This window comes from Eleutherodactylus coqui, chromosome 1 (genome assembly GCF_035609145.1).
Source record: "Eleutherodactylus coqui strain aEleCoq1 chromosome 1, aEleCoq1.hap1, whole genome shotgun sequence".
In the NCBI taxonomy this organism is placed as follows: domain Eukaryota; kingdom Metazoa; phylum Chordata; class Amphibia; order Anura; family Eleutherodactylidae; genus Eleutherodactylus; species Eleutherodactylus coqui.
This window is the reverse complement of record NC_089837.1, coordinates 170,954,541-170,971,370: the sequence shown is the minus strand read 5'-3', so window position 1 is coordinate 170,971,370 and position 16,830 is coordinate 170,954,541. Positions and strand designations below refer to the sequence as shown.

Below are 16,830 nucleotides of genomic sequence, written 5' to 3'. Positions count from 1 at the left end.
TAATGACTTGGGCTAAGAACAAGACAAACATAAAGACAGAGAATATTACAGATAGGTGGGTAATTGGAGTTATTAGAATCACCCCACCTAGACTATGATATAGACGAGACTGAAGAGTCGCTAGTGCCTGAGCTCACCATCAGAGCTCCAGGCTCTACCACTTTTGTTATTTTATCTGAATGTGTGTGTGTTGGATGTAGGTCTCATATCTAGGCAGCAAAGACACCGCTCTGCTTATGCTACTATGCGCTGCCTAGAGACCTTGATAGAATGAAAGGGATCTGAAAAAAGCTCTATGTAGCCTAGAACTCTATTTCTTTTTTGATAGACTAGTCCCAGGCTACTATATATCTATAGAGCTTATTATATGAACAAGTTACAGACCGCTATTATTTCGCTATTTAGCGACCTTGTTCAAAGATTATTGGATGATGAACTAAGTATGGGTCTTGAATAATCCCCTACTTTCTAGTTCTGATCCCATTTCAATTCTTTGAGGTTGGTTGATGTGCAGTATTTCTCTATAAATCAGTATATCTCCTGCACATCTCCTAACTAGCCTGCATGACCACACCAACAAACATCTGACAGAGATTATATAACCCTCTATGTCCCAATACACGATTGTGGTACTTTCTCAAAATCTGGCAGAAAGTAATTAACCCTTCGTGTCCCAAAACACGATTGTGGTACTTTCTCAAAATCTGACAAAGTATTTAACCCTTCGTGTCCCAAAACACGATTGTGGCACTTTCTCTTAACTCTTTGTGTCCCAAAACAAGATTGTGGCACTTTCTCAAAATTTGACAAAGTATTTAACCCTTCGTGTCTCAAAACACGATTGTGGTACTTTCTCTCTCTTTCTCTTGAGTTTTCAACTCAATGAACCTGTCATATCATATGGCATAACTCATACAATTGCTCCTGATGAACTACCAACAATCCTAGTAGGGAAACGCGTTGAGCAGTAATTATTCCTGAGCAAGTAATCATATTTCTACGAGCAGTAATTATTCCTGAGCAGTAATCACCCTTTCACATAAAGAGAGGTCATCCATTCTTCTCTCTTGAGTTATGAGTTGTATATTGAGCTATACTTATACTAAAGAGAGCTTACCGTTCTTTCCTAATGATATGGACTGATACTACTCTGAGCCAAATACTTGAGGCACTTTTATGGTTTCCTCAAATCATATTATTGGCTAAGTAACTATCAAATCCTGTGATCATCAACCTATCCGAATGTGACCACTTTGTTACAGACGGTCGCTATACTGATGCGTGACACTTTTCTTATAGTTTATAGGTACTGGGGCCCCACTTTAGTGACCATTGGATTAATTCATCGCAAGTGACGACTAAACCAGTGCGATCTCCATAGGTTTTTTGAGCAATTTTGCTCCAGTACCAAAGTGTTCTTAGACTTATATCTGATACCCGTGGTTCTACTCATTAAATTACGGACTATCTGATGCATCACTAGTGACTCTTCAGTCTCGTCTTTACCATAGCCTAGGTGGGGTGATTCTAATAACTCCAATTACCCACCTATCTGTAATATTCTCTGTCTTTATGTTTGTCTTGTTCTTAGCCCAAGTCATTATTTTATGTTAGTATTTGAGATATTACAGTTGAAAATGTGAAAAAAATGATTTTTTCGAAATTTTCCCAATATTGGCACTTTTAATAAATATACACAAATTCTAGCGGTCTATTTTTACCACCTAAATGAAGTACATGTGGCAAAAAAACAATGTCAGAATCACTTGGATATGCAAAGCCTTTACGGAGTTATGATATGTTAAGTGACATGTCAGATTTCCAAAATTTGGCTTCGTCACTAAGGCACAAACAGGCTTCGTCACTAAGGGGTTAAAAAGGGCCTGGATGCCTTTTTTGAGTGCAACAATGTTACATGTTATAGGCACTAATCACTTCAGATGGGTCGGAGATCCAGGGATTTTTTTTCTGGATGCCAGATTGTAGCCAGGAAGGAATTTTTTTGCCTAAAACAAGGAAAATTGTCTTCTAGCCCATGGAGTTTTTTGCCTTTCTCTGGATCAACATATCTGGGTAATAAGCTGAACTAGATTTATATGTGTCTTTTTTACAGCCTTACACACTATGCTACAATGCAGGATACAAGTCATATAATAGCCAGAAACACTGTAATTTCTTATGGACACACATGGCCACTTATTCTGAATAGTCACCTGAAAAGTTAGGAAGTGTTCTTTCAATGCAAAGCATGTCTTTTTTAGTTCTCAAAAAAATGTAGGTTCCGATGACTTGCGAAAGGTCTACTGTTTACCTCACCCTCATTATAGAGGCATCTGTCTTAAAAACGGTTAAGGCCCATTTAGACACAATGATTATCGCTCAAAAATCACTCAAAGTCATCTTTTGAGCGATAATCGTTGTGTCTGTGTTAAACCATCGCTCGACGTTGTCTTTCAGCATGCTGTAAGACAACGATGAGTCTCATCAGGGATTCACAGCAGGATACAGATGATACTATTGGTTCAGCTGTATCCCCGACCCTGATGACAGGCGGGATATGAAGAACACAGCTGTCCAGTTGCGTTCTCCATACCCCGGATGGAGTGCTCGGCCGGGCGCTCGAAGTGGGGACACCCCACTTTTCTTCTGCATCCTCTGCTGGGAGCGCTCGGCTGTATGACAGCCGGGCGCTCCCAGCAGGGAACAGCTGGATGCAGAGAACAAGAGGCCCCCCGCTTGTTCTCTGCATCCTCCAGAGCGCAGGGTGATCTCTCAACGTTTGAGTGATCATCTTGCAATGTAAATGACACAACGATTATCGCTCAAAAGGCATCTTCTGAGCGATAAGCGTTGTGTCTAAATGGGCCTTTAGTAACCTAAAAATCTCGTTTTTTAATGGTTTAGTGGTCTATAATAATTCTACCCTTACTGAAATGAAGATCAGCTATCTAAGCACAGACATTCTGCTAAACTGGTTTCCGGACTATGTTTATATATGGAAACTAATTAAAATAAGTATGGGAAATGTTAAAAAAAAGCTCCAAACCCTCCTGATTTTGCATGTTGTTGATTATTACATTATTTCAACTTGCTATTCACACCACGTTGGTCTAGCACTATGATCATCATATAAAAACTGTTTGTTATCTATATTCAATACCCAAAAGATGTGGTGTGGAGGTTTCCAAAATGATTGAAAAATATCAATGTATATATTCCATAGACGTATAATAAGTTACTCACCCAGTCATAGGATAAAATCCAACATCCTCTAGCAATTCCTAGGATAATATTTAAAGTACGTCGAGGACTTCCAGTAATCACATGAGTGGTAGTTTCACAAACTTCATTTGAAAACACAAAGTTTCCAAACTTTTTCACAACTTGGATTATAGTGCTCTGTTTCCTAAAAAATACAAAAATGCAGGAATATGATCTGCAATGAATAATTTGCTTGCATAAGTGGCATTTATTTCATTATTCTATGTTAATGTGAATGTCTAATTATTGTCATGTGTTATGATTAGAGATGAGCGAGCGTACTCGGAAAAGCACTACTTGCTCGAGTAATTTGCTTTATCCGAGTATCGCTGTGCTCGTCCCTGAAGATTCGGGTGCCGCTGCGGCTGACAGGTGAGTCGCAGCGGGGAGCAGGGGAGAGCGGGCGGGAGAGAGGGAGAGAAAGATCTCCCCTCCGTTCCTCCCCGCTCTCCCCTGCAGCTCCCCGCTCCGTGCCGGCACCCGAATCTTCAGGGACGAGCACAGCGATACTCGGATAAAGCAAATTACTCGAGCGAGTAGTGCTTTTCCGAGTACGCTCGCTCATCTCTAGTTATGATTTTCCAAAATGTTTCATCTGAAAACTTGTCATTCATTATTAGATTGATGTAAAAAAAAAATTGGGTATACTAATAGATCACAGACTGAACATGATTCAAAAGTGTGATGCAGGAGCAAAAAAAGGCAAACCCGTATTAAGAGAAGCGTAGTGTCTAGATTATGTGAGGTAATTATCCCCCTCTACGCTTCCTTAGTCAGACCTCATCTGGAATACTGTGTCCAGTTCTGGGCACCCCGATTTAAAAAAGAGACAAACTGGAGCAAGTTCAGAGAAGAGTTACCAAGAGTGTGAGTGCTCTGCAAATCTTGTCCTATGAGGAACGGTTAAAGGATCTGGGAAAGTTTAGCTTGCAAAAAAGAAGGCTGGGAGGAGACTTAATAGCTGTCTACAAATATCTGAAGGGCTGTCACAGTGCAGAGGGATCATCTCTATTCTTATTTACACAAGGAAAGACTAGAGGTAATGGGATGAGACTGAAAAGGAGGAGACACAAATTAGATATTAGAAAAATACTTTCTGACAGTGAGGGTGATCAATGAGTGGAACAGGTTACCACTGGAGGTGGAGAATTATCCTTTGATGAAAGTCTTCAGAGGCTGGACAAATATCTGTCTGGGATGATTTTGTTAATCATGTATTGAGCAGGGGGTTGGACTACATGACCCTGGAGGTCCCCTCCAATTCTAGGATTCTATGCTTGTAATGCTGCATGGTGCACTACACATATCAGTGGACTGGCACGCTTTGTATGCCTTATCTATATGCAATTATAATACAAGCAGCTACTCCCCCCATTAAGTGATAGTAATGTGAGTAGTTGTTGTCCAGTATACTGCAGCTGTGTAATGCTCCTCTATATCTGCCCATCTGCATGCTAAGAGATGTGGTGTTTATACGAGTACCTACCCCTCCTACTTTGTATCAGTATAATCAGTAAGTATGGCCATCTGTTGTGATTTTTGGAATTATGTCCTTTTTCTAAGATCAATTTCTATGCAATTGTGCTCCTTGATATTGGTAGGATGTCAACATGTTCAATGTTATTATTTTTGCAGAGCCAAGTTCTGTCCAAGTTGTCTGGAGGGAAAGCTTATTCCCCTGTACAAATACAAAGCCATATTGTCAGACTTAAAAATGGGAATTTTTATAGTGGAATCAGGGGAGAAAGCTATGAACCATTTTGTCACATCTCTGGTCAGGAGGGGTATATGGGAAATTTAGTATGCAAATGAGATGTACAATGCCTCCAGTGCACCGCCTATTAGAAGGTAGCATTCCTGCAAGTCTAGTACTGTCATTTTAACAGGCCTTGTAACATAGCTGGGAATATAAAACAAAGCTAGAGTCTGCTAAAAGGTCAGACACTGATTTCCAGGAATGGCACCCTAGATGCATTGTACCATCTCCCATGTGCATACTACATTTCCCAGAGATGCATGCATGGTGTTGTACGTCTCATTGTATCTACTAGGTGCTGTCTACATAAAAAACTATACCCCACCTGACCCACATCATAAGCCTCTCACACAGCCAGCCAGCAATCTACTGTATACTGATGAGGGGTAAAACCCTAACACAGCTGTCTGAACATGGCCATCTTTACCTTCTGGATAAAACTCTGGCCTTGGCTTGTTATGTTACAAGGCCTGCGTAAAAGTCAGACATTGACTTGCAAAATTGCTACCTACTAATAGGTGGCATCCTAAAGGCATTGACCATCTCTAATTTGCATACTCACATCTCTGGTAAGCTTAAATGGGCTATCTTATAGCCCTATTTAGAGAGTAGTGTAATATTTGTGATACTACATTTCCCCTGCGACACCCACTGCAAGGGAAATATATAGACAAAAGTTTCGAAGAGTTAGTGCACAGCTTTTTTTTTCATTAAAAAAGGCAGGACACATAAGGGTGTAATACAAAAGAAAAAAGCCAGAATCTGTTGTAGTAATTACTAACGGTTTATAAGACTGCTCTGTGTGACAAACAACTTCCACTTTAACAATCATTCCCACTCCAACAGCAAAAGTAATTTACTGTAATGTCTGACAACTCTAACAATCAAGTGGGCTGTGTATCCTGCATTCTGTCTATGAAGCAAACACAGACCACCATAAACAAACTTTTTACGAATTTTAGCAAGATTGTCAGATAAGGTTAAAATCTTGAAATGTGTAAGTCTGACTTTACAAGTATTAAATGAATATATGTATGTTTTAAGAGCTCAGCGTAGAGTATTGACCTTTCAATGCTTTTAATATAAAGCTACCGTTTCACTCACTCAGGTGTCAAGAAAAATCTATAGCTGCTGTTTTTTCAAAAAAGTTCAGTACCCTTTTTCTAGGGAACATTATTAAAAAAAACTCAGAAAAAAAGGGGAAAGGCTAAGTGGGTAAAACAAATTATAGAACTCCTAACACTGCAACATTTGCACTCTGTATAAACTGTAGATAACTGACTGTATAGAACACTATACTATAGAAATTGCTGTTGTAAAGAATGAGTTCCCATCGTTTGAAAAATCCCCATTCTGCCTAAATCACTATATAAGGATGTGAATACTTCTAAGGGTACATTCTGTGCATAGACAGCAAGCCATTTCAGACATTGTATACCAAAACATCAACTCTAACATAAACACTTTCATTTGCCTCTATTATGATTTATTATGTAAGAAATGACCTCGAAAAGGGTCATAAATTGCTCATTAACAATAGCACAGCTTAAGGGCTATTAGCTTATTCAAAAACATTGCCCTTACCCAATTATTAATTTGACAAATAAATACTCTGCAACCTACTCATCCATCTGGTTAATTTTAATATAATTAATCTAGACCTTACTTGTGCAAAGTTCAGTGAAAGTTTTATCTTTGTGTTGTAGACTGCAATAGGCCAAGGCTGGTATATTAAAATGAAACAAAGTCAAGTTGATTCAACCCCCATCCTTCTTGCTGATTGCCAACACGGGCCAGAGCACAATAGTAATTACTGTAAGATTCTGTATAAGGCATATGTACTTGTTAACGGAAAGCCCAGGTCTTATGGAGTTGTCCGCAATGAGTGGAGGAATCATAAGGAGCCTGCATGAAGCCAATAGATCACAAGTTCAACAACCCTACAGATGACGGCTTCACTCTGCAATCAAGAGGATTTGTATTTCTTGACCTTAACAATTACTGGAACCTAGGTGGGATATCAATCTGACATATTCGATGTTAAGGTGTCAATGGTTACGTTTTTTTGAGACATGTGTTCTCAATGCAATGCTGCGAACCTGACACATTGTTCATATGTCATGAGGCACCTGGACGTCACTCCTGGGAGAAAGTAGGATTAAAGTGAAGAGCTACAGCGCACACTAATGTTTTCACGGTTTATGCCATGTAATTGAATTGTCAAAATGTGCATATTAGCTGAATGCCACCAGTTCACATCTATTTTGGGATTATTTCACTACTTTTCTTAACTGAACACAAAACATTTGGCCTATTTTGCGTAGCAGAAATATTACCTTTAGAAGGCAAATGGACCAGGGTTTGGACAACTATAAATTTTAAACTTGTCATCCATTCACTTAAAAGTATTTTCTAGGATTAGGAAAAAAGGTTCCCCAATAGCACCACTCTTTTACACGGTCTTTGCTTGGTACTGCAGTCCAAGCCCATTCACTTAAAGGGGTTTTCCGGCACTAAGATAGGTAATCAATATCAGATCAGCCGGGGTCTTGCGTGAGCATGGCAGTCACTTCACTAAATCACAGCGTCATGCATTTCAAAGAGGCTGTGTCTGTTAGAGCAGCTCAATCCCATTCGCCTGAATGAGATTGAGCAGTTCTTAGGCCATGCGACTAATGAATGTGACGTCACAGATCTGCGTTGAATTTCAGTTCCAGATCCATTTGCTCTCCGAGAGATAAGCCGTTGCTAGAGTTGTCAGGTTACTGCTTCACTCCCTAAACAAATGTTTGGCCAAGCCAAAAGTTCATGTGTATGGGGAAGCCAATGATAACAGTAGTGAGATAAAACCTCGTGTGAGCCTGGATTATCAATGAAAAGTTACACACTTTTTCCAATATACTTCCTGTATCAGCTCCTCATAGTTTTCAATATCTCTGCTTGCTGTCATAGTAACATAGTCTGTAAGGTAGAAAAAAAAGACAACATAGATATGTATGCATACAGTTCAGCCTATTATCCTGCAATGTTGATCCAAAAGTAGGCAAAATAAACCTTGATGAGGTAGATGCCAATTTTCCTCATTTAAGGGGGAAAAAACTACCTCCCTGACTTCAAATCTGGCAATTAGAATAATCCCTGGATCAACAACCACTGAAGTAAGGTGCCCAGGCCCCTCTTGAAGTTTTTAGTGAATTCATCATCCTCAGATTCTCAGGCAGAGAGTTCCACAGTCTCCCTGCTCTTACAGTAAAGAACCCCCTTCAATGTTGGTGTAGAAACCTTCTTTCCTCTAGATGTAGGGGATGCCCCTTTGTTACAGTGACAGTCCTGGGTATAAATAGATGATGGGAGAGAGCTCTGTAGTGCCTTCTCATATATTTATACATAGTTATTAGGTCGCCCCTCAGTCTTTTTTTTCTCTCCAATTTTGATAACTTCTCTGGATATTGTAGTCCACCCATTCTTTTTTTATTACATTTGTTGCCCGACTTCGAATCAGCTCAAGTACTACTGGGTCTTTCTTGTGCCCAAAACCATATACATATTCCATATGCGGTCTGACCAGTGATTTGTAAAGAGGAAGAACAAGGTTCTAGTTGTGTAACCCTATGCCTCTTTTAATGCACCCTATGATTCTCTTTGCCTTGACATCAGCTGCCTGACACTGGTTGTTCCAGTGGAGTTCACTTACTAAAATCCCTAAGCCCTTTTCCATGTCCATTTTTCCCAGTGATTTCCCATTTAGTATCCAAACCTGTCATGTATCTACCTTACCACATACATAACTTTACATGTATCAGTTAAACCACAGTCATCATGTATGCATTGGGGTGCTCCACAGCTCTGGACACTACAGCTGTCAAATCAGAACTGTTGAGCAGCTTAGTAGACAGAGAGGAGAGCACATAAGAGAAAAGTTCTACTAGTGGCAGAGACCTTAAAGTTCTTTTTCTGGCTGCTGGATACCCTAAAAGCATCAATAGAGGTACATTTACAAACCTCTTCTCTGCTGTTACCTAGTGTCATTAGCAGCCACGCATCAGTAAAACTGCAGACAAACTCCCTTTAAGTATGTCCTACCAGGCACTATGACAGGAAGGCCCCTACAGGGTGGGCCTGTCTGCAATGTGTAATGTCCACATAGACATCTATGATATGTTAATTGTATGACTGCAAGTTGGATGTTATCTCTGTTCAGTCTGAACAACGCGTTCTGTTTTTCCCATCATCTACATAATGCTTGGCAGAGTACTCATACAGAGACATGCCAAAACAGAGCCACAAGGGTTTCAGCAAAGCAGGAGTCTTAACAGATCCAGGAGATAAAGCGGCTAAAGGTAGGGGTGTGTTTTATTCTCTAGTGAAAGCATTTCCTTTGAGTTATGCCTCATTTCTTCAGCCTTCAACACCATGCTTTCTTGAGTGCTCCGGAGGTCAAGATTTGAGAATTCTGAATCATGAAGAATGTTTAATATTTACTCATGACTCCAACTGGGTGAAACTGTCCCCTATGCCACACACACACTGAGCAGACGCTAGGACGATAAATTAAGTGTAGGACACAGCTGAACTCTGTACAACCAACCAATCTTATAGACCATCGATAACAATATCAGTCTCATTACACTAGGGATTTCTACCACAATAAATTAAATGCTGCACTAGATCATGTCTCAAATGCTCAGGTTTTAGGGGGAAGAAAAAAAAAAATATAAAAAGTAAAAAAGTTAGGTATATTAATAAACCACAGTACCCTAAGTAGAGATGGGAAAAGCTAAAAACAAGACGGAAAAACTAAGGAAAAAACTTTTTCCCAAAGCCATTTGTTTCCAGAAACTTTGAAAAAAAAATGCGTGTAGAGTATGCTCTTTTCCAATGACAAATATATCTATGACATGGTATTCAAACTATATAACAAAAAAAAAGTATTTGGAAAAAAACGAGAAAAATAACTTTGTTTTTCCCATATTTTCCTGTTTTTTTCCAGGCCTTGCCATCTCTAGCTGTACAGTGTCACCCTAAATCAATGCATCAGAAAAAAAAGGAAAACAGCAAAAATTGAAGGCTCAGTCAGACAAGCGTATTTAGCCTGCGTATTACACGCATAATTTTTGTTATACTCGTAGTATATAGCACGCAGCAAATATGCATGTAATATGCATCAGACTATGGTAAAGGTACATAATACACTCCAAAATAGTACATAATACACTCCAAAATAGGACCTGTTGCGTTTTTTTTCTCCACACATGTAATATGCGCTCATTAAAACCGCAGGTTTGAATGGCCCAATGAAAATCAATAGGCTTTCAGTACTGCATATTACACACTCAAAAGTAAGTGAGCCCTTAGGGAAAATTGCTTAGATTGGCCGCAGTGGTCACAGCAAAGTCCAGAAGAACTACAGGACTGCAGCACTGAATCACCAGGGCAGAGGATGGATAAGTACCACTTGTCACAGGATGGGGGTTAACTGGTCTGACAGTCCCCAACCAGTGATGTACAACACACAAGGGCAGACTGCAGGGTTCACTTATTTCCAGCTCCCGGCATCATGCACTTATGCAAAAAGAGTGCAAATCACACCCAACATGGCCAAGAGTGTGCCAACATACTTCACTGCCACCACCGACTGTTTCTGACAAGTAGTCAGCCACCTCGATTCTGCTCACTGTGTGTTACAAGCCAACTCGGTCTTCACCAGCTGACACACAATCAACACACTTTAGAGTTATGGACTGCTTAAAACATCAAGAACGGGCTAATAGAGTGTAAAGCTTAATTCTACAAAGGGTTAGTAGTGCTTAGGTAAGTATATACAAAAGGAGTAATCTAGAGAAAGGTAAGGAGCATGCAAACACACACAAAACAGATCGAACATAGAAAGGAATACAATAATAGAAAATACTAATTTATGAGGTTGTTTCAAATAGTCCTGGCTGCATGGAGTGTACTGGAAGATGGACAGTCCGGTATTAGATGCAACTCTGGGTTCTGACAATGGGGAAGAGCTCCAATTTAAGGGAGATTTCCCGCAGAATTTCCACCGTCGCACGCTGCCATAGGATTGCTTTGGTTTATGCAATTCTATGCAGACAGCCGTAATTTGACTCGTGCGGTAAACAAATCGCAGAGGCCCGCACAGAAGCGTCACCGCTGACGCACCGGCTCATCAGCTGGCACATCGCAGAGCAAAAAGGGTGGACGCCTGAGGAGGTGAGCCGCAGGTCACAGCAGGGGCCGTCTGCATTCACCCTTAGTTTTAAGGTCTCTTTGGGTCACACCTCCACCAATGTCCCATGACATCGCCTGAAGGACTGGCTAATTATATGTGCAGATCTTCTGGATGTAAACCCAATTTAATATTTCAGCCATATTTCCCCAGGAGGCACGGCAGATAGGAATTTACAGCCGCCATAATTCATATCATGAATTTACCTGCAGGTGGATTCCAAACATATGTGACAGCCGATTAGCTTCACCAGTATGCAGCTCTGTGAGTACTGAGGAACACTGTTGAACTGGGACCTTTGGATGACCCATAATCCCAGTTATTAATTCCTGCTTTGATTAACCCCTTAAGGACATGGCCTATTTTAGGCTTAGGGACGCAATGATTTTTGGCAGATTTTCATCTCCATTTTTCAAAAGCCATAACTTTTTATTTTTCCATCAACGCGGCCGTATAAGGGCTTGTTTTTTGCGTGGCGAACTGCAGTTTTTATTGGTGTCATTTTTGGGTACATAGACTATATTGTAAAACTTAAATTTTTTTTATGATAGCAGGGAGAGAAAACGCATCGATTCTGCCATAGACTTTAGGAATTTGTTTTTACAGCGCTACTCATGCAGCATAAATAACACAATATATTTTTCTGCAGATCAGTATGATTACAACAATATCAGATATAATTTTTTTTAAGGTTTTTCCACTATAAAAAAACTTTTTGGACATTTTTTTTTTCTAAATCGCTGCATTCAAAGTCCTATAACTTTTTTATTTTACCATGGATGGAGCTCTCTGTGAGGGCTTATTTTTTGCGAAATGAGCTTAGTTTGTATCGCATCATTTTGGGGTACATACGGCTTTTTTTGATCACTTTTATTGCATTTTTTGGGAGGCAAAAATAGAAAAAAAATAAGTATTTTGCCTCGGTTTTTAGTTTTTAGTTTGTTTTTTTAAAACACTTCTTGCTGTGCAGGGGCAGCTTGGCTATTGGTGACAGACGGCTCCCGCTGCCGGATAGTGCAAGATCTCTTCTGATCTCACGCTATCCTCAGGGAGTAACTGTACGTCCTGTTGCACTAAGCACCTCCCTACCAGGACGTACAGTTACACCCTTCTCTATACCACGAAGTATGGTTTTGTACTGTATATTGGGGACAGGATGGGAGACAATGTAGAGAATATAATTAACATCCCCTTGTACTTGACAACTTCATAAGCATCCTGGTCAGTACAAATGGACAAATGAAATAAAAAATCCTCAGCCAGGTGTGAATTAACATGCAAATTAATTGTTTGGAACAGGATGTATGCATCTTAACTGACAGTAATAATTTCTCTTAAAGCTAACAGACAGAATAGCTTATACAGTAAAAACTGGGTGCACATACTACCTTACACCACTAGCAGTCCATAGCATATCACGCTCCTCTCAGTCTGTGGCAGACACTAACATTGTGCTGCTATAGCCACTGTGTCTTCCTCTTTCTCTAGCAGAATGTAGAGTTTCTTTCGCTCTACTATGGAGATGAAGTCTGGGCAAAGATCAGAGAGCCTGCTGAAGTGATTATCTTTCAGAGCTGAGTATTTGGGGCATAGTAGCAGAAAGTGAGCCTCATTCTTCATGGTCTCCTGGTGGCATAGTTGGTTCTCCCTGGGCTTGTAGTTCTGCCTGTAGGTCCTGTTTTGATGGCTATGCTGTGGGCGCTCAGTCTGTAGCAGCTCAGGATCTGGTGATCTGAGTTCTGGTAGGATTTCCAAAAATAGAACCAGTTTGTAGTCCCTCTGTGGCCCCTGGTATATTGTCTGTTTCTGGGATGGTCTTATCTCATTCCTCCAGTCACTAATATATTCCTCTTGGCTCTTCATTCTCACTTTCATCATTTCAGCTTTTGTGAAGCAGTGCAAGGTGGTGGTTTAGTCTGGCTAGATTTTGCTGGATTGGTTCAGGGTGTATGGTTTGTTGGGGGCCCTTTGGTGTAGCATGGCTTTGTGATGGTAGGAGCTTAGACAGCTACTTTGTGGGCCCTGAAAGATAGCACCTTCTTCTATATTGTAAGTTGTAGAGAGAGTCAACTCAACAGGCGTCGTTTGAAGTACTCCAACAGACTTGGAGAAGGTGTCTGCAGAATTCCAGGAGGAATACTTCAGTTTGGCTGGCATCCCACTTTGACCAGTCTGGGTATGTGTGTGGGTCCTACACTTCACTGCCATACAGAAGGATTGAGGAAATTCTACTGTCAAAGATTATGAGCCAGGCCATCCCTGGAGGTTTAAGGTGGTTGAGTCATCTTGTGATGTCATATCAGGTTCAACAGGTCTTGTCTTTTGAAGTCTCTATGGTTTGAGACTGACTGCTTGATTGATTTCTAGGTCCAGACAAATATAGTTGCCAATTGCTGCAAGCAGGCAGTTGTTCAGAAAGAAAGTAGGTTGCATTGCTGATTTTGTGTTTCTACTCTGGAACACCATGATGCTGGTTGTCTGTGGGTTGATGGACATCCTTTGTGGTGCTAAATCTTTCCAAAATGTGCAGGTTTTCCTTGAGTTCTTTTTTCAATTTGGTGACAGTAGCAGGAGGTCATCTAGCATATAGCAAAAATTTCACCTCGGTGTCTTGGAGACTGAGACCTGGTGCAGAGGAGGACTCCAGGGCTGTGGCCAGCTAATTGATGTAGATGCTGCAGAGTGTTGGGCTCAGGCTGCAGCCCTGTCTGACTCCTTGGCTCAGCAGGAAATAAGCCCTTTTGCTCCCATTCACCTTCATGCTGCATCTGTTTTCAGTGTAGGAACTTCTGATGTTGCACATTTTCCCTCCAACCCTGCTCTCCTGCATATTCAGGAACAGTACCAGATGAAGTCAAAATACCTTTTAAAATCCACAAAACAGCTGTATACCTTTTGTTGCTTTTGTGTTGTGGACGTGGCTCCTGATGAGGCTCAGAAGGGCATAGACGTGGGCCTGTGGTGAGGTGGATTGGCATGAACCCTGCTTGGCTTTTGCTGAAGAGATTGGTGATAGGTGAGGAAGAGGAGGATTCTTTGTTCAAGATGTTGTTGAACAGTTTCTCCAGGTTATTATTGACACATTCGTCATTAGTTGACTGGCTCTTACCTGCTCCCGCTCTTGTGTATGGGAGAGATGAGTCTTTGGTTTCAGGTTTTGGAAAAGTAGACAGCACTTAACATTGTATTGAACAGTTGGGTTATTGCAGCCTCTACTGATGGGCTGTATTTAATAATTTCAGGTAGGATCCCATCTGGGCCACCAGGTTTTTTTGCACCTTATGGATGCAAGTCTCTCAGTTACTTCCTGTAGTGTTTTGGTGCATCCAGATAGTTTTGGAAGTCTTTAGTGCTTTCTCCATAGTTTCCCCTTTATTTCTTCTTGCTCTGTGCTTTGCTCTTGCTTCACGATGCCCTTATAGAGGTCCTTTAAATAATGGAGCTAGAGGTTGCCATTTTGGACACGTTGGTTGTTTTTCTAAGGGTTTTTGTCCATGCTGTTCCATAGTTGCCAGAAGGAATGGTCTTGGAGGGCAACTTGGAGTTAGTTGAGTTTTGTGTAAATGTAGTTTTCCCTTTTCCTTCTAAGGATGGTTTTGTGCCGCTGCTGTATGGTGTTGTAGATTTCCCTCACACTTACATGATTTGGGTCTTTGTACTTCCAATCGGCAGCTTTTCTTGGGGTTTCCTATACAGTTTTGCACTCTATCAAATAACCTATTGGGAGAACTTTCTTTTGTTCAGTTATGGTTGTGTTTTTTGAGGTCAGACCTTTCTGCCACGATGCAACATACTTTATTGAGGTCTTTTATGGTTTGGAGGAGAGCTCTATTTTGTTAAATAAGAACACACTGTAATTTCTCATGCGTTTTAATTCATTTGAGGTTCTATTTACCTTAAGATATTGTTTTATTTTGTGTCACATTTAAAGAAGGATTGTAATGACCTCTGATCTGTGGCACCTGCTACAATGCATTTTAGGCCACATCGATGCAGACTCAAAAACACAGGGTTTCTTTTTGTTCTCCCACTCCATCCTTCTCCTGCATCTGCTTCTGTTACTCGTGGAGCCCAACACTAGTATTCTGACACCAAGAGGTGGAAACTGCCTACATGGCAGAATACTGAGCTCTATATCTAAATGGGAGAAAGTGCAGGTAAACAAGGCAAGAGTAGAGCAAAAAAAAACTGCATTGGAGTATGTGGACACACAGCTGTAAAGGCGCACAGTCCACCCTGCTGATCAGAAAATGTGACAGGTCCTTTTTAAGAGGACGACATTAAGATCACAGAGTCACGCTGCTAAATATGAACTACTAAGAGTGAGAGTCGTCGAATTGAAATAAAGCAGGTTCGGATTTTTTAATTGCCGTATCGTGGTTGCATTAACCTGCGTTTAGCAAAATAATCACATTTACTATCATTAGTAATGATGTAGTGGCACAACATTGCAATCTGAATGTTGAGCGGCCAAAGTCAACATTCAGTCCTAGCCTTAAAAGTCTGCTGTGTTTGGAGAAACAGCGCCACTTGTGTCCATGAGCTGTGTCTGGTATTGCAGTTCAGATCACTTGACACAGCCCATGGACAGACATGGCACTATTCTGGAAGAACAGACCATTTTTTGTAGTCTTGGACAAACTCCTTAAAGTTAGTATGCTATTAGAAAGGTGAGGTCTTTACTCATAATGAATTAATTTTTGAGGCAGCCAACAGGCAATCCTAAATCTAATAACTCATGAAATCTTGTGTTGGATTCCTTAGCCATAAGTGCTGTAATTTCTGATGAACATATCTTATCCATCTGTATAACCCTGAGGGTCAGTGGTACTAAAGAGGCCTCCATTTGGACTTGTCAACACTGAATCAAACAGATTAAAATGTAAGGAAAATGATGTAATTGTAAGAAATGTAATTCAATACATCACTAAATCACTGTAGTCCTGAGAACATGTGAGGCTATCCTATATTTGTTGGGTTTAAAAGGCTCATATTTATATTCTGCAGCCATGCTCTTACATTTAGGTTTTTATTAGGCCTCGTTCACACGGGCGACAGAGTTGTGCGATTTTGTAGTGTTGCTACAATGCTACAAGTTGCATGTAAGTGAAGCCCATGGTTTCCTAGGGGTTACTTCACACACGCGATATTTTGCAGCATGCGACAACCCGACACAAAAACCTTGCGGGTCTGGTGATAGGCCCGCAACTCGTGAGGTTTTGTAGTCCATGTTTCTCTATGGACCCTTCCTCTCTGTTGCATCGCATGAAAACGCGGTTTTCGTGCGATGCAACTTTGACAGTAGGAAATCCTACTCTCAAAGCCCTACAATAAGTCCTAGCTGCAGGAAAAGGGAGTGAATTTCTTACCGAAAATTCCTTTTTCCCGAGTCATCCTGACGGCAGACATGGAGGTTGCACCTTGACCTCGTAGGGACAGGAAGCAAGAGACTTTAACCCCTTAATGACATGGCCTATTTTGAGCTTAAGGACCAAGCCTTATTTTTCAAATCTGACATCTGTCACTTTCTGTGCTAATAACTTTTGAATGCTTTTACTTATCAAGGTGATTCTGAGAT

The 16,830-nt window shown here is 40.7% G+C and overlaps 1 protein-coding gene across 2 annotated transcripts in view; it reads right to left on the bottom strand.

Moving 5' to 3' along the window:
* MCPH1 (microcephalin 1) overlaps positions 1-16,830 on the bottom strand; it is a 279,100-nt gene that overhangs the window by 201,596 nt on the left and 60,674 nt on the right. For both annotated transcript variants that reach the window (XM_066603603.1, XM_066603613.1), the window contains exon 11: positions 3,244-3,406. In XM_066603603.1, coding sequence (XP_066459700.1) covers positions 3,244-3,406 — 163 coding nt within the window. The remainder of the gene's footprint in view (positions 1-3,243; positions 3,407-16,830) is intronic.